General features: G+C 54.7%; 7 protein-coding genes across 7 annotated transcripts; 2 read left to right on the top strand and 5 right to left on the bottom strand.

The window, feature by feature from the left end:
* Positions 1-443: 443 nt before the first annotated feature.
* On the top strand, positions 444-2,416 carry W97_04773 (uncharacterized protein; the record flags this gene model as incomplete). The annotated part of the gene is made up of 2 exons (XM_007782662.1): positions 444-2,206; positions 2,263-2,416. The coding sequence occupies 2 exons, from the start codon at positions 444-446 to the stop codon at positions 2,414-2,416; spliced, it is 1,917 nt and encodes a 638-aa protein (XP_007780852.1).
* Positions 2,417-3,266: 850 nt separating this feature from the next.
* Positions 3,267-4,013, top strand: W97_04772 (uncharacterized protein; the record flags this gene model as incomplete). The annotated part of the gene is made up of 1 exon (XM_007782661.1): positions 3,267-4,013. One exon carries the CDS (start codon positions 3,267-3,269, stop codon positions 4,011-4,013), a length of 747 nt encoding a protein of 248 aa, XP_007780851.1.
* A 4,082-nt stretch (positions 4,014-8,095) lies between these two features.
* Positions 8,096-9,336, bottom strand: W97_04771 (CMGC/MAPK protein kinase; the record flags this gene model as incomplete). The annotated part of the gene is made up of 4 exons (XM_007782660.1): positions 8,096-8,478; positions 8,535-8,916; positions 8,966-9,161; positions 9,230-9,336. 4 exons carry the CDS (start codon positions 9,334-9,336, stop codon positions 8,096-8,098), a joined length of 1,068 nt encoding a protein of 355 aa, XP_007780850.1.
* A 1,829-nt stretch (positions 9,337-11,165) lies between these two features.
* W97_04770 (uncharacterized protein) lies at positions 11,166-12,206 on the bottom strand (the record flags this gene model as incomplete). The annotated part of the gene is made up of 1 exon (XM_007782659.1): positions 11,166-12,206. One exon carries the CDS (start codon positions 12,204-12,206, stop codon positions 11,166-11,168), a length of 1,041 nt encoding a protein of 346 aa, XP_007780849.1.
* Positions 12,207-12,684: 478 nt separating this feature from the next.
* On the bottom strand, positions 12,685-12,959 carry W97_04769 (uncharacterized protein; the record flags this gene model as incomplete). The annotated part of the gene is made up of 2 exons (XM_007782658.1): positions 12,685-12,824; positions 12,929-12,959. The coding sequence occupies 2 exons, from the start codon at positions 12,957-12,959 to the stop codon at positions 12,685-12,687; spliced, it is 171 nt and encodes a 56-aa protein (XP_007780848.1).
* Positions 12,960-15,276: 2,317 nt separating this feature from the next.
* On the bottom strand, positions 15,277-17,274 carry W97_04768 (uncharacterized protein; the record flags this gene model as incomplete). The annotated part of the gene is made up of 1 exon (XM_007782657.1): positions 15,277-17,274. The coding sequence occupies one exon, from the start codon at positions 17,272-17,274 to the stop codon at positions 15,277-15,279; it is 1,998 nt and encodes a 665-aa protein (XP_007780847.1).
* Positions 17,275-17,757: 483 nt separating this feature from the next.
* W97_04767 (uncharacterized protein) lies at positions 17,758-20,464 on the bottom strand (the record flags this gene model as incomplete). The annotated part of the gene is made up of 5 exons (XM_007782656.1): positions 17,758-18,074; positions 18,128-18,718; positions 18,768-19,157; positions 19,259-20,306; positions 20,357-20,464. The coding sequence occupies 5 exons, from the start codon at positions 20,462-20,464 to the stop codon at positions 17,758-17,760; spliced, it is 2,454 nt and encodes an 817-aa protein (XP_007780846.1).
* Positions 20,465-21,523: the final 1,059 nt, after the last annotated feature.

The following is a 21,523-nucleotide window of genomic DNA, read 5'->3' as shown; positions in this document are numbered from 1 at the left end:
GTGCAGGTTACGGATGCGTGAGATGCGCGGCTCTCACTAGAACGGGGGCCTTGTGGGCTTCAGCGACAGCGAGGGCATTGGGGTAGTATGGTCTGTCCTGTGGAGTTCAATGAAGTGACATTTGGCTTAATAGCGCATATCACATGCACACGTGACACAAATTGTGAAAGGCGGGACTCTCTGCAGAGTGGACAGACAGAATTCCCCTCCATTGTCGGGTGTTTGAATCTCATGGATTAGCTCTTGATATATCGCACGGTATGGTGATAATATCTGGAGTCGTAACTACACCTCATGGGTTCCTCAACTTGGAAACCCGGCATGGCGGCCGCGAAAACACCGACAGCCGACTTTGCGCCAGAAAAAAGTTCGAGCAATCCGAATTGATCAACGAGCAACGGCGAATCCCAATTTCATAAATTCTCACGACCAGAACCGCAGCCATGAGCAAAAGGACACTTATTGACGTGGCCGCTGAAGGCGATTCTACTGCAAGCAATGAAGCCCTACCCAGAAAGAAGAGCCGGAAAGAGCAGCCCAGCGATGAATCCGCCCCAGCTGGTATAGAGAAGACCAGAAAACGCAAAAGCAAGAGCAAGGAAGCCAGCGAGGTCTCTACGCCAGTGAACACTGCTAGTGAAGAGGATGCCAAAGCGGCAAAGGCTGCACGAAAAGCCGCAAAACGCGCAAAGAAGGGAGCACAGGAAGCACTGGCTCCCGCCGTAGAGACGCCGCGAGAAACCGATGGCGAAACTACAATGGCTGAGGGCGAGGACGCAAAAGCCGTGGCGAAGGCTGCTAGAAAAGCTGAGAAGGCCCGCCTAAAAGCCCTAAAGAAGGAGCAGAAGAAGTCTGGAGTGAATACTCCAGCTTCCGAAACTACCGCCACCGACGCTGCTGCATCCTACAACACATCTGCTGCGGCTTCGAAGGCACAATCGTCTGCGACGAGTCCGGAGCCCGCGCCCGCGCCCGCGCCCGCTGGAGTCCTGAGCGGCTACACCGAGGACCCCAAACTAAGTGCCCTGCCGCAATCCGAGATTGACGCCTTCCTTGCCTCCAACTTCATCACCGTAACCGACCCTCTCAGCTCGTCGCCGAAGTACCGCCCCATCACGTCCTTCCCCTACCTACCAGTCACAGACGAGGCGCAGCGAGCGCCTTTCGCGGCCTTTGCCTCTCCCACCCCGATACAAGCTGCGGCATGGCCTCCGTTGCTCGCCGGGAGAGATGTTATCGGTGTTGCAGAGACCGGATCGGGGAAGACTCTTGCTTTTGGTGTGCCTTGCATACGCTACATCACCTCGCTCCCACAGAAGCAGCGCAAGGGCGTCAAAGCTGCAATGGTCTCGCCGACACGAGAGCTTGCGATGCAGATATATGAGCAGCTAGTCAAGCTGGCGACGCCGGCGGGGTTGAAAGTTGTATGCGTGTACGGCGGCGTAGCGAAGGACGACCAGCGGGAAGCATTGAAGACTGCAAACATTGTGGTTGCGACTCCTGGTAGGCTTAACGACTTGATCAACGAGGGTGCCGCGAACCTCAGCAATGTGGGATACATGGTCCTGGATGAGGCGGACAGGATGCTCGACAAGGGCTTTGAGGAAGACATCCGCAAGATCATCGGCCAGACGCCGTCTAAGCGACAAACACTCATGTTTACTGCTACTTGGCCACAGTCTGTCCGTGAGCTTGCAGCAACCTTCATGACCTCGCCTGTCAAGATTGCCATCGGGGACAATCCTACTGGCGAGCTGCGAGCCAATACGCGCATCACGCAGACCGTCGAGGTCGTGGATCCACGCAACAAGGAGTACAGGCTTCTGCAACTTCTGAAGCAGTATCAGAGCGGCAAGAATAAGGACGACCGTATCCTAGTCTTCTGCCTCTACAAGAAGGAAGCTACTCGGATCGAAAACTTCATCCGGTCCAAGGGCTTCAGAGTTGCGGGTATCCACGGTGACCTCAGCCAAACACAGCGCACCACCAGCCTGGAAGCTTTCAAGCAGGGCAAGGTGCCGATACTGGTTGCCACCGATGTCGCAGCACGAGGCCTGGATATTCCGGCTGTAATGCTGGTCATCAACGTTACATTCCCGCTCACAGCAGAGGACTACGTCCATCGGATTGGTAGGACTGGCAGAGCTGGGAAGGAAGGCAAGGCTATCACGCTATTCACGGAGCATGATAAGGGGCTGTCAGGCTCGTAAGTTATCCGTCCCTAGAGGCGGACCCCAGGACATGAGCTGACGGTGAGACTAGGTTGATCAACGTTCTGAAGGCGGCGAACCAGCCGGTACCCGAGGAGCTGCTGAAGTTCGGCACGACGGTCAAGAAGAAGAGCCATGACGCCTATGGTGCGTTCTATAAGGATGTCGGCGAGACGAAGCAGGCTACGAAGATCACGTTTGATTGATCACGAGACGGGCTGTTCTGAGCGTCTCTGGCGTTTGGGAGTTTACCATTCATTTAAGCGGAAAGGATTGGCAAACATCCTTATGAGCTCTGCACAAAAGTCCTGTGTGGGAGCATCAGTTGCTCTGTGGCTCTCACACCTTGGGATGCACGGGGCATGTAGATAGCATCATGCCTCCAAGTAACACCTAGAGTAGACGATAAACGACATGCCATCTCATAGACAGTACTTCAGCTCCATGTTGTTCTACATACCTCTTTCGTTGTCCTTCAAGTTCTGCTGCCCATGTGATAGAGCCGCTAGAGGTGTCGTCCACAGCACCCCGATTGGCGGCCGTTACGAGTAGCAGGCCTCGTGACGTTCATGGACGAGCTGTCTTGTCACGATTAGTTATATCCGGAGCTTCCAACCGAACTCCGCCTCACTATCTATGCGCCTCTCTCTCTCGTCTGACTCTTCTCCTTCTGCTGCCATATTGAAGCTTCCTTCCAGCACGGCCTTCCGCTAGCTATCAACTACTGGGCACGCCTCTGCGACATCCGCTTGACGGTTGTGATCGGCTTCATCCGCGCCATCCGCCTATCGGCTGCAGCCGGCTACTTATCACCTATCGATACCTCTCCGCGCCCGCAGCTCTCCCTTGTCTCACATCACCACTGGCAGCTGTCATCTGTGTCACACCATTCCACTGTGCGCCGAACGCGTCGAGCGGGAGGCCGGCCCTCCGCCAGGGCGGAGTTGTCTATACCGGGAGCTCTCGCGCCTCTCAACACCACTTCTTGCTCGCAGTAGAGCGACGCCTCCAGTTACCATTCCACCCCTCCGCTCGTAGCTCTACAGCCCCGTCACCATGCCGTTCCCCTCCTCCATCAGCCCTCCAGCCATCTTTCCAATCTACCTCCTCCCCTCCCTGCCCTTCCGACGCCGATCGAGCACCTCGACCACCGTCCCAGACCTCTCCTCCTCACCAACGTCGCCAACATCATCGACGTCCTCCAGCCCGCCCGCCCCCTCCTACCTCGCCGACACGACCTCCCACCTCCGCTGCGCCCGCTGCCTCACCGACCTGGCCCCCTCCTCCAGCATCATCAGCAAAGGCTTCACGGGCCGCCACGGCCGCGCCTATCTCGTCTCCCCACCCACGACCGCCCAGCTCCTCACTCTCGGCATCCGGCCATCGTCGATCGCCCAGCGCGACCAGGGCAACCTGGTCAATACGCACGTCCACAAGGCCGTCCCGAGACAGCTCGTCACGGGCGCGCATACCGTGGCGGATATCAGCTGTGCGGTCTGTGGGAGCGTGGTAGGCTGGAAGTATGTTGATGCTGTGGAGGAGGGGCAGAGGTATAAGGTGGGGAAGTTTATTCTGGAGACGAGGAGGATTTGTAGGGGGGTTAGTTGGGAGGAGGAGGGGGTGGGTGGGGGGTCGGTGGGGGGTGGAAGAGGGAAAGGAGGGGCCGATGAGGAGGTCGAGTTTGATAGTCAGGATGAGGATGAGTGTGAGGATCTCTTCTCCGGGGTGTGGACGCCGCAGTTGGCGCTGAAGCGGAGGACGGCGAGGGATAGGAGGAGGGGTTGGATGGAACGGGGAGATTAAGAGGGGTGGTCTGGGTTGATAATGCAATGATGAGAAGATGACGCTAAGACGTTGACAACTCGGGAGTAATGGGTGAAATGACAGGGTGGGATTTCTGGCGTCTTGGCTCGGCGGATTATCTACAGTTTTTACTCTCTCAATTCTTTCCACACTAGCGGTGGTGGGAATGCCGGCGCTTGCGGATCTGGTTTGTTTTACGTATCGCTGGTTATCCGAGGAGTAATGCGCTACGAACGGAACGCATGAGATACCCCTAAGGCTGTATATAAAACGTTTCAGGAACCTAGGTACATCTGATAACCTGGAGTAAGGCACTCACGTCTTGCTGACGGCAGCTCGATCGAATGAGGGTTAGAGATGAAGTCACCTGACAAAGCTGTCCTTGGCGTCCTGGCAAACTCGATGCCTGGAATGGCCCTCATACTCTCCCATTCTTAAGACAGACCTCCACAAAGCTTTCCTGTGGGTAGTTACAGCATGAGTCATGCCGAAGCGTAGACGGTGATGCAGTCCGACACAGATTACTGCGACCGATGTAGGGCGCTTTCGTACGACGAAATATGCAGGCTTGGTGCGGTGGGAGAGAAATACCCATACCACGAATCATGGAAGGCGGTCGAGGAATCAGCAGAAGCTGGTTGCGTGTTGTGTAGATTCTCTAGAGACGCGTTGAAATCGCCCATTTGGAAGTATAACGGGCAAACCTATGACGTGCTATGGACGTTACTGTCGCTTGCAAAAAGTGCGGCCGTTTGGAAAACAACTTCATCCACCCCCCCCTCGATTGTTAAAGACCAAAACCACGTTTTACACAACGATCTAACGCTTAGGATATAACTCAATACTATTAAAAGATTCAGCACAGCCTCAGCTATTTAATAGCTAAAAACTAAGAAGAGTAGCAGCGCTATATAGCTAATAATCTACTAAAATATATAGTTTCGTGGTGCACTTAATTTTCTTCGAAAGCCCGGACGCGTGCGCGGTTTTTATAATACTTAAAGCTTTCCTACCGCATATCCCTTAAAATATACCTAGATAAACACTAATATAGACAGATACAGCCGTAAGGAAGGTATTTAAAAGTATTTAACTAAGGTAAAAGCATTGCGCGTGCTCTGTAGAATGATGAGCCTTAGAGGGGGGGGGGTGGATGAAGTTCATTTCCAAACGGCCGCACTTTTTGCAAGCGACAGTAGGAACCTTACCGAGTAACCAACTTCTACATCTTTACCTTCACAAGAGTGATAGTATCGAGTATCGCTACCACGCTTTTAATCCGTTCTTAAAGTCTAGTATGGTTCCGTTTTCCGGCATCTTCAAATGGCGTTCTGCTGAATAGTTTAGAACCTCCGCGAGACTCCTTCGCTTCACAGATTGAAGGAATCTCGGAAAGTTGTTGAGGCAGCGTACATGAGCTCATAAACGTGCTGGGGACTTGGCTGGTGATAGAATCGGTCATGATACACGTCGTGGTAAACGTGATGAATTTCGGAATTTATGGTACTGTTGGAGTCGAGCAAATTTCGTCAACCTCACAACGTTGTCGTCTTCCGTCAAATGGTCCCACCACGAAGCAAATCCTTATGGCAGTGGCCGGCTTCAAGTCTGCATGACGACGAATGCGGATTGCACAGCCTTCGAGCTGCGCCCATGAAAGATCAATTGTGGCAAAATGCTGGCCCCGCAGTTCCGAAACATCCGAAAATAGACAACCCAATATCTGGCAATACAGCCTGGTATCCTGTGTGCCTCTCATCATCCGGTGCTCTGGAGAACGACGTTCACCGCATCTCTCTACAGCATATGCCTCAACTCACCCTTGCGAAGCGAAACCTTCTGATTGCGTGGAAGAATGAAGAAGAGCAGCAAGTGCACGGCAGACCATGCTCAGGTGAGTGAATCGAACCCGCCAGGCAGGATGTGTCACTAACGTTCCATAAAGGCTCTCATGACCCGCGAGATATCGGCAGAATCGTGCGCCAAAAAGATCAGATAGATTCCTTGACTGCCGCAGCAGGATCTATCGCCATTGTCGTTGGCTTTGTGGGGATTTAGAATGCCGCAGCGTTAACTCTCAACGAAAAAGACTATGATCGCGGTCAGGAATTGTACGGAGGACGAATAGAACCTCTTCATGGACCGGCAGAGTTTTTCCCTCTCGTGCTCTTTGGTATCGTGACAGCGATTGCCTGGACATGCAGCCTCCGAGCGATCTTCCGGGTCGCTTCAGTCGAAGCCGGCACCTTCATCGCCTCCGGAATTCGTCAGCGAGACCTCTCTGACATGCTCGAGATGAAGATGCCCTCGAAACGGTGGTTGTTTTGGCGTCTACGCATGTGGAGGACGACCGCTTTCGCCGCCGGTTCTATTTTGTTGTATATAGGCGCTGGCATAACCTACCGATTAGCCTTTACTACGAGGTCACTGGAAGTTCGTTCAGTCATCCCTAGGCAATGGGTTAATTACTCTACTCCTCTCATTGGTTGCGGTCCTTGGTGGCACAGCGATCAAAACGGATTCTTGGGGAAGTTCAACGCTCTCATGGGAGTTGACGGCCTGTACGGTCTGATCACCGCTGCAGAGAACTTTATTACGGTGCGTCATGAGCCTGACACATCTGACGACTGGCAAGCAACCTATGGATGGCACAACTTCATGGAACTGTCCCCGCATTTTAGAGGACACCTTCACGGGCCGTTTGTGCTGGGTATATCAGCACCAGTTGTGAAGAGAACTGATGACATGGCTTATGGAGTCCAGCTTTCCAACCATCGTACATGCGGTCCCTTATTGGTGAACTGCGATAACGGTACCCGCAACAACCCGGAACTTGCTTGCCATTGGCATGGGGTCGCTCCTGGCGACTGCACGATCGAAATCTGGAAATCCCTCTCTTCTGCGGGCCTTGGTCCCTCCATTGTCAATGGGACCCTCTACCCTTCTGAGGGCAACTGTCCGCTCCCCATCCGGCCGGATGTGTACGAGCAGGTCGCGGCTGAGATGGCTTTCGACCGCGGCATTCCGATGGATCCGAGGAGTACAGAGGCTACTTACAGCACTTCCAACCATCTGTTTCGTAGAAACTCCAAATTGGCATATGCCCTCTTGATATCTCATCTTCACGTTGATATGGCTGCAGTACTGGATCCGACGGCGCTTGTTGATCTCGGGCTCATGAGAGAACCTGAGTCTGATACCTACGACCCTTGCAGAGGTGACCGAGCCTCTTACACTGGCGAGATGATCGAGGATAATGTAGAGCGAAATACCTGGCCTGGTTGGCAGCTCGCGGCTTCTGGGTTGATCATCGCTTGGGGCGTGCTGCTTTTTTACGTATCGTACCCATCCCGTCGCCTCGTCATCCGTGGCACGATTGAGCAGTGGATGTCATTTGGCTCGGACTTGGGTAAAGAGCACATGGCTGGAGCCTCGTCGGGACATTGTGCTGCAGCAAGCACAGCCATGTGGCGGCTGCGCGTTGCTGATGAGGGAGATGGCACGGGGAGGATCCAGTTAGAGCAGGTTGGCGCATCTGACGACGAAGATAGCGTGCGAGTGCCGAGAGTGAGATACGGAACGAGATATTTGTAATATGGCGGAAGGGAAGGAAGTACAATAATTTCCGAGCAGTTCTAGGTCATAGCAGGGAGCCAAAGCCGCAAATCCAAGTCCTGGTCTATTCGTGTTTTCGAGGAAGAGAAACATCGGTTACGATCCCCGCTGGCCTCTCGCCAGCTTTCTCGTCGTCACTCCGACCACCCAGCTGGCCGCCTGAGAATGTCAAGACACACGAAGTAAGACAAGTGAATTGATGCCGAAAAGAAAAACCGTGAACGATGCAGCCGTTGAGTGCATGTCAGCCAGACTTAGTTTGCCGACTGTCGCGACATTCTGCGTCTGATCCGATCCCACAAGTCATCCTAAATGCCAATAGAACCAACCACCAAGCCGCTCACTTATCTGTAGCCCAGCAGATAGCTCCGAGATCATCGTTGTTACCTTCGAATGCGGTGGACTAAGTTACCGCATAATCTCCTGATAAATCAGTGCTACATCCCCGTTAGCCGCGTGACCTTTCATTACAATTGCACAACACGGTTGATGAAGCACTTACACTTCAATTCTTCCTTGGTCAAGTTATCCTTGTTCTTATCGAAATCAAAGAAGCTCTCTGGAATCGGCTCCGCAACCGGCTCGTCCTCCGGATCGTGGTATGGCTCAAGGTAAGGATGCTTGAGGGCCTCCTCAACCGTGATGCGCTTGACAGGGTTGAAAGCAAGAAGCCGCTCTAGCAGGTCGAGCGCTAAGTCTGAGGTCTTGGGGAACATGACCTTCCAGGGTATCTTCTTCTTGAAGGGCAGCGAGCGGATATACTCTCGCGCGCGGCGGGATTTGATACCGTAGTAGTCCTCCATTGTCGGAGTTCCGAGGACATCAAGGATGAGAGTGAGTTGGTGATGGTCTGGGATTGTATCAGTGAGTGATGTTCGCGCATGCTGGAAGATTTGTGCGACGTACAGTCTTTGCCAGGAAACAAAGGTTTCCCACTCAGCATCTCTGCCAGGATACACCCGACGCTCCATACATCGATAGCCTTGGTGTACTCCTTGAACGTGAGCATGATCTCAGGTGCGCGGTACCATCTTGTCGCAACGTATTCGGTCATGAAGCCTGAGTTGTCTTCGGTCGACGCGGCGGACCGAGCCAGCCCGAAATCGCAAACTTTCAGGTCGCAGTTGGCGTTGAGCAGCAGGTTCGAGGGTTTGAGGTCACGATGCAGGACGTTTGCTGAGTGCATTGCCTTCAGCGCGCGCAGGGTCTGGTAGATGAAGTATTGGCAGTGGTCGTCGGAAAGCTCTTGTGTCCTGATCACGCGGTGCATGTCTGTCTCCATGAGTTCCTGCAGGAGTCAATAAACGATCTTGCGAAGCTATGAGTTCTCGACGTACTTGTATGAGGTACACCTCAGAGAAACTTTCGTAGTTTCTGGGCTTCTGAATGTCGAGGATCGAGATGATGTTCTCATGATTGAAGTATCGCAGAAGCTTCATCTCTCTGAGCGTCCGCAGACAGAACATGGAGTGATCGAAAGGAGTGATCTTTTTGATTGCAACTTTCTGGCCCGAAGGCTTGTGCAGCGCAGAACTACAGGCACGGTCAGTGTTCAGGTCCGCCTTGAACTGTTTGTCACCACAGGCGAAGCGATAACGTACCACACTACACCGTACGCGCCTTCGCCGACTACGTCCTGGATATCGTACTGCTCGGAGACATTGAAGGATATCTTCCGCGGCGGCTGCTGGCCGGTTGTGCGAGACATGCTGGGCGGTTTGCGAACAAGGAGACTTGCGGAGTTGCTCTACGACCGATGCTGTGCCTCAATCGAGGGCGTAAGAAGCTGTTGCAACGGCAACCGGGCAGCTAAATGGGTTTGAACACTGAAGGATGCGTAGAGTTTGAAGTGATGCCGAGACAATGGTTCTGTTGCAGCTGTCAGTTATTGTCTTTGACGCATGACAATAGAAGCGAACAGCGGCGCTTGGGGCCGGTGAACGCCCAAAAGCAGCCCGGAGAATGCGCAAATCAGCCCGCAGAAGCGGCATGGGGTTCGATCGGCGCTGTCTCAGGTTCATCTTCAACTACTCCAGAACACAACACTTGGAATCTTGAGCTTGTTCTTCGAACTGTTCCACCCTGACATGTCTTTCGCCATCCTGGTGCTGAGGAATCGGCTGCGAAACACAACCTACCGCGCGTGTATGCTACTCGCACTCTCTGCCCACTACCAATATTTCGTCGCAAGCCTTCCAGCGTAGTATCGCGACACACCTTCCTATGGGTGCTAAGCTGTATATCCACCACCGGCAAAATCGCAGGCTTCGCGTTCACGTGTCCGTCGGACAGCCGGCTTGGCAGTAAAGAGGAGATGGGCTACACGCGGCTAGTCGAGAGTTTGGGAAGGGTGACAGGCGAGCGACAGGCGAGCGACAGCGGTGTGTTCTGTATCCAGAGTAGCGGGTTGGTGTCCGCACGCGGTACCTGAGGCCTCAAGACTAGGGGACTTGTAAAGGTCAGTCACGAGTGTTTCTCCACAGTCACCCTTCCGAGGTTGCCCGCGGCAGCTGTACTGCTATCAATACCCAGGGTGTTTTAAGGAAGGGTAGGATGTTACCAAGGTCAGGGGACTTCACCAACGGGTTGCGCGCTCGGCGTATATCGATTATCCAAGGACACCACCGAAGGATTGAAGCTTCACCGGGGGTAGCAGATAGCAAGACTCCCTCGCAATGATCAATTCAGGGTTCAGAAGCGGAAGTGCTCTTGGACAGGTGAGTGTGAATAACAGCTTGGAGGTGAGTACTCCGTAAGGCGGCATCGCCCTTCATAGTGGGGTTCTCACAATCTGGCCCAGCCCCTGTCCAAGCCAAGCGCCGGACCCGAATGCACGTCTTCTTCCATTGGCGTGTGCTGTGACAGGAGAAGACACAGGAAACCACCGTCTCGTGATTTGTCTCACAACAAGAGCCAATCTGGGACATGTAACATCGGTTGGGGCAGTGCGAGGGACACGAACTAGATTGACATGTACCACCTAGCTATGGACTGACATGGAAATTCTATTCATAGGCTCAAGGGCAATCTAAGTGCTATGCTCCAGGGCGGTTCAGGGGAAATGTGGCCCTCAAGATCCGGCGCATGCACCGACTGCTACAGCGGAAAACCAAGTATCTAGATGTCTAGTAATAGTCTTTTCAGAATGTCATCCGTCGAACAGCGCTTCTGTCCCGCAAATGACATCAAGCCTGGTATACCAAGCTTTATAGGGCGACATTCAAGACAAGCCATCACAACGCACAGCCCTGGCCAGCACCGGCGCCTAGAATATGCCCCGTGTTTGGATCTCTGTGCCAGCTGGATACAGCCGGCCCCAAAAGAGGCCTTCTTCCGTATCACATGACTTAGATTGGACATACACGCGCTGTCTTAGAAGCGACCCACCGAGGCTCAGCCGCCTTCTTTCGCGCAGAGTCAATCGCGGCAGGGCAGGCTGAGTCCAGGATCCGGAGAGCGATGCCTATGCATCCCGATTGGGAAGTATTCGGGCTCTGGGTGGGAATGGTCCACAAGATTGAGACCAGTATCCCTCTCTTACTCACGCCATCGGATACCCCACTCTCCCTTCGCAAAGCTGGCCTCCACAGCCTGATCGTTCATGATGGCCTCACACTTCCTGCGCTCCTCGCCCTTCTTGCCATCGGCGTCTTTACCGTCCTGGCCCCCCAAAACGAAGCCAAAGGCGCAACCTCGCCTAGCAGCCCGCCTGACCATCTCCCTCTCCTCCGCTTTACGCTGACCCTCGAGCCTCTTCTGTATCGCTTCCGCCGATTCTTCCTGTCGCTCCGCCTTGCTGATCTCTCCTCCGATACTTCCGTTGACCTCTGCCTCATACTGCGGCGGTCTGATCTTCGCCCTGCCGCCCTTCTTCTTCTCTGGTTTCGATCCGGTCAAGCTAACACCGCCTTCTTCATCACCTGCAACCGAGCTCCCTGAACTGCTCGCACCCGCAGCAGCTTCCCCATCACTCCCTGTGCCTGCCGCACCATCGTTATCCCCAGCGTTCTCCCCTTCACTTGCAGTACCCACACTCTTGTTCGTGTCCGTAGAGCCCTGGATCTTTTCCCCTTCCACAGACCCCTCCTCCTCACTAACCATATCCACGCTCCTCCACTCCTCTGGATCCGCAAACCCCCTCTTCGCTCTGTTTTTCTTTCGCCCATACGTCTTCTCCGGATCAACCCTCGACCCAAACACCAGCGTCTCCACGTCCTGGCATTGCACCACGATCCGCCTCTCCCCTTTCTTCCTCTTCTCCTCCCTCCGCTTCCCGCTGCTCGGCGGCGGCGCCCCTAACGCCAGATGCGCGGCAGTGACATCCTCCTCCCCATTCAACAGCCTCACAAACGCCTCCTCGATCTTGCGGTCTGTCGGACCGGGTTTGTGGCTCCGACAGCGCGAGGAGCAGTATTTTGCGGGCGTGGCAGCGGCGTTCTTAGCGTGGGATTTGCGGTCGCTGATGATGCGGCCGCACGTGTGGCAGTAGGGCGTGTTTTCATTGCCGGGGACGAGGTAGAGAGGCGGTGGGGTGGCGGAGTGCTTGGAGGGCCGCGACCAGGAGTCCATCCAGGACATTTTGGCGGTGGGGCGGGATGGGGGGCGGTGGGTACGGTGAGAGAGGGGTGCAGGTTGAGGTTTGAGTGCGAGGAAATGGATCAAGGGGCGTCGCGGTGCACGAAGGAGAGGAATTGGTGGTTTAAATTTCATGCGGCGGTGTTGGGATGGAGGAGAGTTCGAGAAGCTGTCGATGAATTCGCCGACGTCATTGGCCGAGACCGAGTAGGTGCATCGGAAAGTCAACCACAAGGTTTTGCAGCTGTGGGAGAGATTTGCGCTTTCACCTCAAGGTTGAACATCGTTTACATCGCAAAGTTATATGAAGAGCAATTGACCGCTCTGTAACTGGTGCCATCCGGCTCTGCCAGCGCCCATCACCAGTACTCCCCGTTTCTAATCACCATGGCCACAGCCTCGCTACACCTGACTCCAACTAGCCCTCTCCTACCACACTCAGCTCGTCGCCAGCTCATTGCCAGAACAGCAGGAGCCGCAGTCAATCCGCCTTCTTGCCCATCGGCGGGTACATCTTTCCGCCCTTCTCGACCTTCGGATCGCAGGTGCAGCGATCGCTTTCTGAGACCTTGTCCATGACCATGGGGACGTGGTTGCCGCAGCCCCACCAGGTTGCCTTGTCTGTGGTACGCATCATTAGCCCTTGCTGTCGGTCTTGAAAGAATGGCCATCAAGGGTAGAAGGCCGAGATGCAGGGCAATGTTGAAGGGCGGCTTAGGACGTACGGCACGTATCGCAAGTGGCGGGTTTGCACATCTTTATCAGTACACTAATCGAAGTGGCTTTGCTGTGTCAGGAGAATAATTTGAGGGGGAAGATGTCGTCGTGGGTTGACTGCTGGGTTGAAACGAGCTGCTCGTGGCTCCTCATCACTGCTCGTGGTCAACAAGCTTGCCGAGTCCGGTGACGGATGAGGCCATCAGGCATCACGTCTGGATGCTTGAACGCTCAACAACCGAGTCGATATTAATATGTACACATTCACACAGGGACTTTCGCGTTCAACACGTGTGCCTCTAGTCACTTGAGTTGACATAGACGGCATCGGTTATGGCCTCTATGGCCTAGCCCGACCGGTGGATACGAATCAATGGAATAATACTTACATACCAGCCTAGCAAGCAAGCTTTTAATCTAGCTCCTTGCTACTGGTCATTTGTATATAGAGATGTCTGACACAGAACCATCCCTACATAGTCGTAGACACGGAGCGCCATATTGTCGTGCTTTCGCCAATGCTGATCTTACTTTCTAAAGCGGCGTGGAGGTGGGTTTCTTACGGAATCACTTCGCATTTAGTTCCACATCTCAGGAAGTCTCAAGACACTCTCATTTCTCTCTGGAAGCGGAGGATGGTCGCTGCTTTAAATAGTCCAGTCGTGGTCGGCACCGGTATTGCAACTCGGCCTCGGAAGGCAATCTGGTCCATCGCTGCGCTCCTTCTTCCATTACGGAGTAAACAGAGCGTTGCTGTTAGCAGCAAGTTCTGGACTTTTCGCTGTCTTCTCCACTTCACCACTGTTGCCTTCACTCTACATGCTCTGATAACTTCAGTCCTACTCTATATTCTCAGTTTCATCCAATCATTGATATCAGTCAACCTGCTCTGTCCTTCGCTCACTGTTTCCCTACACCCCATCAACTCTCACCTCAGAGCGGTGTTATGCTAGCCGTTCTTTTTGTCGCCCTTCCCTTCATCACCTATACCGTTGTTGCCGCGGGAGTAGCCGCAGGCTGCGCTGCTCACTCAAAGCGCCGCCAGAAGAAAGCGAAGAAGCGCAGCCTCCACCGCGAACAAGCGCTCCTAGACCAGACCCGACCTTCCCGCACTAGGAGGACTTCGACCAGGAGTTTCTGCAGCGACTTGGATCTTGATTCGACTGCATAGAGCACCATGGAGGTGATACTAGGCGTTGCACATATAGTGCACGCCGTAGTGGTGGTAATCGAGCTTAACCTGAAGTACATCAAGCGGCGGCGTAGAAAGAGGAGGGAGAAGAAGGAAGCGCGGCAAGTGCAGGAGCGACAAGAGCTCCTAGAGAAGAAGGATCCATGGCCGGACGCTTCCTCTCCGATAGCCGGAGCGCCTATTACAGATGCAATTACCACCGGCTCCACCTACTCACCTTCCGTCAGGTCGATGGCATCTGTGTCAACGCTTCAGGCTGAACCCATGGTCTGCCCGCACTGCACCTGTTCCAGAGCATCCTCCGTCCGCTCAGCATCCTCAGTCCGCTACCGACCTTCATCAGCATCCTTTGATATCCTTCCATCCGTCCACGAGCCTGTCAACGAGTACTGAACCTACCATGCCTGACCACTTTCGTTCCTTTCGCGACTGCCCGAACGGCAAAACACACTCCTATCCCCGTCTGATGATATTACTCAGGATCATCGGAAGTAAGTACCACCTGGCTTGTCTACAACTCTACGGTTTAAGCCCACTGCTGCTTCCTGGCACAGCTGACGGTGACCTAGGGTGCTTCAGGTACGGCCTAACAGCCTCTATCTACGCCTTATCTGCCCTCTACCTTTGCTTTTTCATACTCAACCCTTTCTGGTGGCCAATCTTGCTGTGCACGATGCTATTCCCTTCCTCTCGGAGAGGCTCCTCTGGCGGTGGTGGTGGGACGTCCGGCGGCTACAGCGGAGGAGGCGATTGTGGTGGGGGTGGCTGTGGCGGGGAGTGACATCTTGCTACCGTCTTTCATGGTTTGTTTTCTGATCCGATTTCTGTCTGCTTTGATTCAGGACTGATTGGGCAAAGACTGGCCAAACACCGACTGTCACTGCACCTGCCTTGGAGGCCCCACTCTGAGTACCGCAGTTACTGCCGTGTCAAGTTATCTGTTCGAGAGGCCACCTCCGCTCCCTGCCTGGATGTCGGCGAGATGTGGATCCACTGGGGTGACTGGTCGGTCGGGTCCCCTGGAAGGCATATTATCCTTAACACTGAACTCCTGTACGCTGGTGATAGTCTTCTGCACCCGGTTCATACTCATCTTGTACTGAAGTATATACACAAGCCTCAGGACTCCTGAACTTCTCCAAACTCCTACGCACCCTGCACATGCTACGAGACCAACCAGCTGACAGCAATCCACCCAAGCACGGCAGTCCAGCCTAGCAGCAACGTGAACGCTCCAATGACAATGCCAGTAGCCACTCTCTGACCTGCACTCCTGAAGCCCACACCCGGCGCACTAACGCCTAGAAAGATCCACAGCAGCGCCGCCGCAATGTTCAGCAGGAATACAATCGCAACCGCAGAGACAATCCGCGGTACACTCCAGCCTTCCACAAAGATCAGACCCGGCGCAGCAGCCACCTCCGCCTCCAGCGCCTCTCCATCCGAGTCCGAGTCCGACTCCGGCGTCGGCACGCTCTGCCTCTGCGGCGACCTTGGACTGAGCAGTTCCTTTTCACCCATCGGCGTCTTCGGTGTGCCCGTCCCCTTCCCACCCGTCGCAGTCGTCGGGGTCGGGTTCGAGGGCCTCGTCGTCTCCGATGGTGCGAATGTCCACTGCGTACCGCCTATACCAGCCGCCGCCGCAATTGCAGCAAGTCCCGTCGGCGGCCGGAGCGAGCGAGAAGAAGAGGCGATACGTTGCGCCCAGTGCACCCACGCATATCGCGCCTTCCCGATCTTGGGGCACCAGAGATGCTGCATCAGCTTCTCCTCAGAAAACGTGTCTGTTAGGCCCCTCCGCGCCAAAAACCTCGGCGAGCGCGGATGGCACGAGGCCGCTCCTCCACCGCAGCCGATCGGGCCCCCAAACCCAGCACCAGCAAAAGACTGCCCGACCTCAATCGTCTTCAGCGTCCGCGCGCCAAACCCCCGCCACGGCCCCGCGAGCCTCGCATACTCCCTCCTCAGCTCCCGGAAGAAATGCGCATCGTCAAAATCTAGCGCCTCAAACCCCTGTTCCTGGATCTTCTTCCCACTCTTCGGGCTCTTCGCGCGCTCCTTCGCCGCGGCATCCGGATCAGCCGGAATCGCAATACTCCCAACCCTCGGGCTCGGACCGCGCGTATGGCCGTGCCCTTGCCGCCGCCGCAGCAGCGACACCGTCAGAACGAACTCGCGCGGCTGGAGCGCCTGCTGCATCGTGAGCGGCGAGGGCTTGTGGAAGCTCTTGCGGAACTGGAACGGGTAGGGCGTGCGCACTATGTCATTGGGGAGGTGGCCGTGGTGTGTGTCGATTGGTGGCGGGGCCATGCTTACTTTCCTCGCGAAGGCGGAGGCGGAGCGCTGGCGGGTGTGCTTGAAGGCTCCGACGGGTGTGGAAATAGGCCGAGATGCAGGAGCTAGGGCGGGTGGGGCAGAGCCTTCGTCGTGGAGGAGTGCTTGGAGAGTCATCTCGTGCGCGCCGAGGATTTGGTCGGCTTTGCTGATTACGATGCTTTGCGTCTTGATTCGGGAGTGGCGGTCGCTGGTCTCGGCGGGGACTGGGACTGGGAAAAGGGAACTCGGCAGCGGTAAAGGCAGTGGTACCAGCGGAGAGGAGGGCCGCTCTTCGTCGGTAAAGACAGCCGAGACGCGGGGGGACGAGTGGTGCACGATCCTGCCGGGCCCGTGGGCCTGCATGCTAATGTGGCGCGCAGAGCCCGTGGCGGCGATTTCATCAACAGAGTTGGGATACGACGAAGAGCTGGCTGGGGAGTCCGAGGCATGTCGGCGGTGCGGGAGCTTGCGAAGAGGGGTCCCAGGCGTAAGGCGGAGGAAGCCAGCAGTGGCGCTTAGTAGCGACGAGTGAAGGTCTTTATCTCCTTCTCCCCCGTCTTCTGCTGGTGCTTTTTGGTCGTTACTGCTACCACACTGAGAGACGTAGCGGCCTGGCGCTGAACCCAGGTAGCTCTCTCCTTTCCTCTTCCTGTTACTCCTCGATTTATGCACCGCTACCGAGTCTCTGGGCCCGCTGCCGCCGTTTGCTGCGCCGGATCGGTAGGGTGGTGATTGTCTCACAGCAGCAGCGGCGGTAGCTTCGTCCACGTCGTCCTCCGAGCTGTCGTCGAAAAAGTCGGTCGTGCGCATGCCTGTGTCGGGCTGATCATGGATGGAGCCGTCCATTTCGATGGTAATACTTTTGACCGGACTGTGGCCTTGGACCACTACCGGCGAGTTCCTGGGGGAGTTCGACACACGAACGTTCGGGTCTTTGGGAAGAGAGCGGGTCGAGAGACGGAGGCCTGGTTCCGAAGAGCGGTGTGTTGGGGGATGATAGGAGTCCATTCAAGCGTTCAGTTTGTTGGTGGGCACTGCCATCGAGTGCGGTGACGTTTGGAGAGAAGAGGTCCGAGCGGAGCTTTGAGAGAGGAGAGGAAGTGTTCATGGTGGTTGTGTTTGTTTCAAGATGTTATGTTGTGCGTCTCAATCTTGCATGCGGCATGCCGGTCCCAAAGCAAACGCAGCAACGTCTCGATCCAGCACTAGTCAGCCGAAAACAGTGCAGTGTGTAGGGTCCATAGCATGTGCGTATATGCAAGGGGCCGTCGGATGCAACGACAATGCACATTCCTTGCTAATATTGCAGAACCGCATGTTACACAGCGTTTAACCGACGAACTTCCCACCACAATAGACACAAAGGTCGCAGGCGGCAACGAGGAGTTGGGCTAACGTGATAGAAGGCCGTGGTTCTGCAGCGTTAGTACCTTGCTCTTGACGCGCTCGCTCAAGCACTGCCGCATTGGTCGACGGTGCGTCCTTCAAAGATGATCCCCGTGTGCTGTCAACAGCAGGATCTGTATCGTTAAGCGCCGTGTCCTGCTCAAATACATACTGGGCATTCAGGTACTGTTTCCCACAAATTCCGCAATACTTCGAGATACCGGGTGCCTGGACGGCAAGGAATGTTGTAGAACAGCGCGCTAAGCCAAGGTCAGTACATAGTCATCAAGCAGCCGGTAGCTGAACTGCTCACTAAACTGGTGACCTTGTGAACACCTCGCCCAAGACAAGTTCTCGAACTCTATGGGGTCGTTGCAGATTTCGCATTGCTCTATGCTACCGGGTGCAGTGTCTCTCGACTCATGCTGCTCTTCCGGAGACGAATCCGGAAATTTCATAAAGGCCAAGGCGCAAAGGCGCAGTATGCGCCTGCTGACCTGACTGCCATCACAGAGTCTCTGCGGTAACTCGAGGATCTTTTTGATTATCTGCAGTGAGATCTGCGGTCCTATCGCGCTACTAAGGCTGGGATAAGACGCGGCGAGCGACACCAGGTTCTTATAGCGAAGTTTTACAAGCTCCCTGTCGAGGTAGAGAGTACGTTTCCAGTCATTCGACAAGACATGATACTCCGTCGCATCGGAGTGTAAAGATGTGTGGTCTCGAGTTTGTTGCAATTCGAAGGCGCTGGCGACTGTGGGGTCATCCCGCTCGGTAATCGCCGACCAGATCTTGTCGTCTATCTCCTGTAGTATCGCCTTCACTGCATTGGCGCTCCTGTCCGTCGAGCGGTTACGAGCGAACCATCTTTTGACATAGAACAGGACTGTTTCCGCACTGATGTCTATGTTTTATTAGATGACCGCCGCCACCAGGGTTGGTTTCGACTTTACCTGCAAGTGGAGATGTCCCGCCGTCTTGAGGCAGCCAGAAGCTATCGCGACTGCCCGAAATCCGATCAATGGCGATGAAGCTCTGATACTCAGCTGGTGTCTCGTATTGAAGCATGTCGCTTGGGTGCAGTGTGATGCAAGAAGCTATCAGATCACCCAACGGCAATGTGGCAAGTCCCCACTGTTTGACGAGGACGTGGCCGGCAAGCTCATGCTGCGCGCTGTATAATGCTTGGCTCTCGAGGATATGGCCCTGCCACGATGGACTCTCGGACACTGCATCAGGTTGCAATGGTAGGTTCAAGTTTGTGGTCGGAGCACTAGGCGATGAGGTCTGCGAAGCGAAATGGATCCACAAAGTCTCAAGGGACTCAGTGCTGAACACGATGCCTGTAAACCCTGTTAGCAGCCTATGGATCGTTCCAGATAGCGTTGCTTGCGGAGCATTAGGAATTCGGGTTAATGTCAGCTATGAACGTAGGATGACTTACCAGATATTGGATCCCACCTGCCGTCAAGATCGTGGGTTGAGAGGCTGCAACTTCTTGGTGTCTTGGTAGGTATTGAAAAACACAGAGCTTCATCCGAAGTAAAGGCAATGAGGAACATGTGAGGAGTGTCGCTACGCGGTGACCATCGAAGCGGTCCTTCAAGCGGAGCTCTAAGTTTATGCTCTATCGGCCCATCAGACTTGCTGACTTCGACGGCAGCGCTAGTTGATACTCCGGAAAGACTAAGATTCCTACAACTGAGTGTGTCATTGGTTCCGTACGCAAGAAGACTGGAGATGGATCCATCCTTGGAGGCGATCCATGGACTCCACGCGAGTTGCAAAACAAACCGTTGCTGGTTCATATATTCCTCATACAAACTAGACGGATTGACTTTGAGAGATGAGAGGTCTTGCTTGACTGAGAACTGTGCCAAAACCCGTGCCGACCATTGAGCGTTGTCCAGGCGTAAAGTGTTGTAGGGTGACTGAACTTGGAGTATAATAACCTCGTTAAAGTCATTGGATACAGCTAAGAGATGTGCGCTCCACAGTGGATCATGGTTGAAGTTGGAGGAGCGCTGGCTACTCGCAGTGTGAACCGAAGGGCACCAGCTGAACGTCCGGATACGTCGCCGAAGTCTCAGCACCTCAGCGGCGTCCCTTCCATGCAATTCCTCTTCTGAGGTTAGATGCTTGGCAAAGTAGCGCTCCAGTTCACGATTTACTATCAAAGACCGTTTCCAGCTTCCAGGTTGTCTGGGGTTTACAGACGATTCCCAGATCGACAGAACAAGATTTTGAGTCTGTACGGCGAGCGCACACCTTCGATGCTTCGCAAGCCCAGGAGGTGACCAGGCGAGACCCGCGACGAGGCCACTGGATATTTCTTCGCCTGTCGAGTATGTGCGAGATGGCGCAGGCTCATGCAGCGGGAGCTCAGCTTCTGAGAAGATGTTCGTTCGAATGCGAATGTTTTCCCATGATGGGTTAGTAGTTCCGTCTAAAGCCCCATCTGCGCTTTGAAGTTGAGCTTTTGAGTTGGGTATCTGCCAAAAGCATTAGGCCATCTCATTAATCTCGAAAGTGAAGGCCCTACCAGTAGCTCCACAACCTCGCCGGCCGCTACCGCGAGTTCGCAGTCAGCAGACCAGGCGAGGCAGTCCAATGCAGACGGCCATGCTGGGACAACAAGCTCCCCGTGCATAGTGACGAATGTTCACCAACTGGTGTCAGCACGTCAAGGCACACTGGACGTCACGCTTTGGGGGTACATACCTAGTTATTTTGACGCGTCGCGTTAACACCTGGGCATTCTCGAAGTGCTTCGGCGAGCAAAACTCCGATCCGCCGAACACTGACGATGCCTGGGTAAAGCTCGAGAGTCGAAGGTGAGAGATTGAAGGACAGCACCTACAATACTCGACAAAACATCTTACCTTCCGAACCTATGATGAACACGTCCAGGACAGAAGACACTGCATTCGATGGCTGTTTTACGGGGCTTGATAGAGCCACCGATGTTATTACGAGACCTGGCACTCTACAAGAGCCCCAAAGAGTGCCCGTGATTAATTCTCTGCCCAAATGAGCCTTCCCCAATCCTTCGAGTAAGCCAGGAAAGCCTCTGTTCACGGCGTCACGGCTGTACCTAGGTATCCAGAAACCCACCGCTGATGTCGAATTGACTTGCTGTCCAGCGGTTGCCGCGAAGCGACGGTCCCCAACAGCCAAGCACACACAGCAAGCTAGGTGGAGCCCAAAACGTGCTGCAACAAGACTGGAGCGCTCATAGGTAGCGTGCAGCAGCTGGCAGAATAAAATCAGAAAGCGATTAAGAAAGTCGCCTGCAGCTGCCAATGGACCGACGTCAGCGCGCGGATTGGTGGTTGCGCTCGGGCCGCGTGCAGGGACTTGTTTGTTTACAAGTTCGATTTCCACCCGGCCTCTATCGCCGCTTCACTCTTGAACCGTCTACAGCAGCGCAAACCATATACCCGATCCCGCCGCTTCTGCGCAACCTCACCTCCCATTCTCGCTCTCGTCTCCCTGCGCTGGACCGCTCAAGCTTTGAAAGCCCCACAAAAGTAATGCAATTGATTTAATTGAGCTCCAGTTCTAGAGCTCTCCGCTACCACCTCGCATTGTACATTCCTCGCGTCTAAATTACCACCTTTGGGGGCCCAGAGGTCAGCAACCGTTAGCGATGTCGTCGGAATCAAGGGACTGTTCCCGGGAGCGGGACATGATCAGACACCAGCATTCC

The sequence above is a fragment of the Coniosporium apollinis genome (genome assembly GCF_000281105.1).
Source record: "Coniosporium apollinis CBS 100218 chromosome Unknown supercont1.21, whole genome shotgun sequence".
Lineage (NCBI taxonomy): Eukaryota > Fungi > Ascomycota > Dothideomycetes > Coniosporium > Coniosporium apollinis.
The sequence above is the reverse complement of the archived record's forward strand: the minus strand, read 5'-3'. Positions and strand labels throughout refer to the sequence as shown.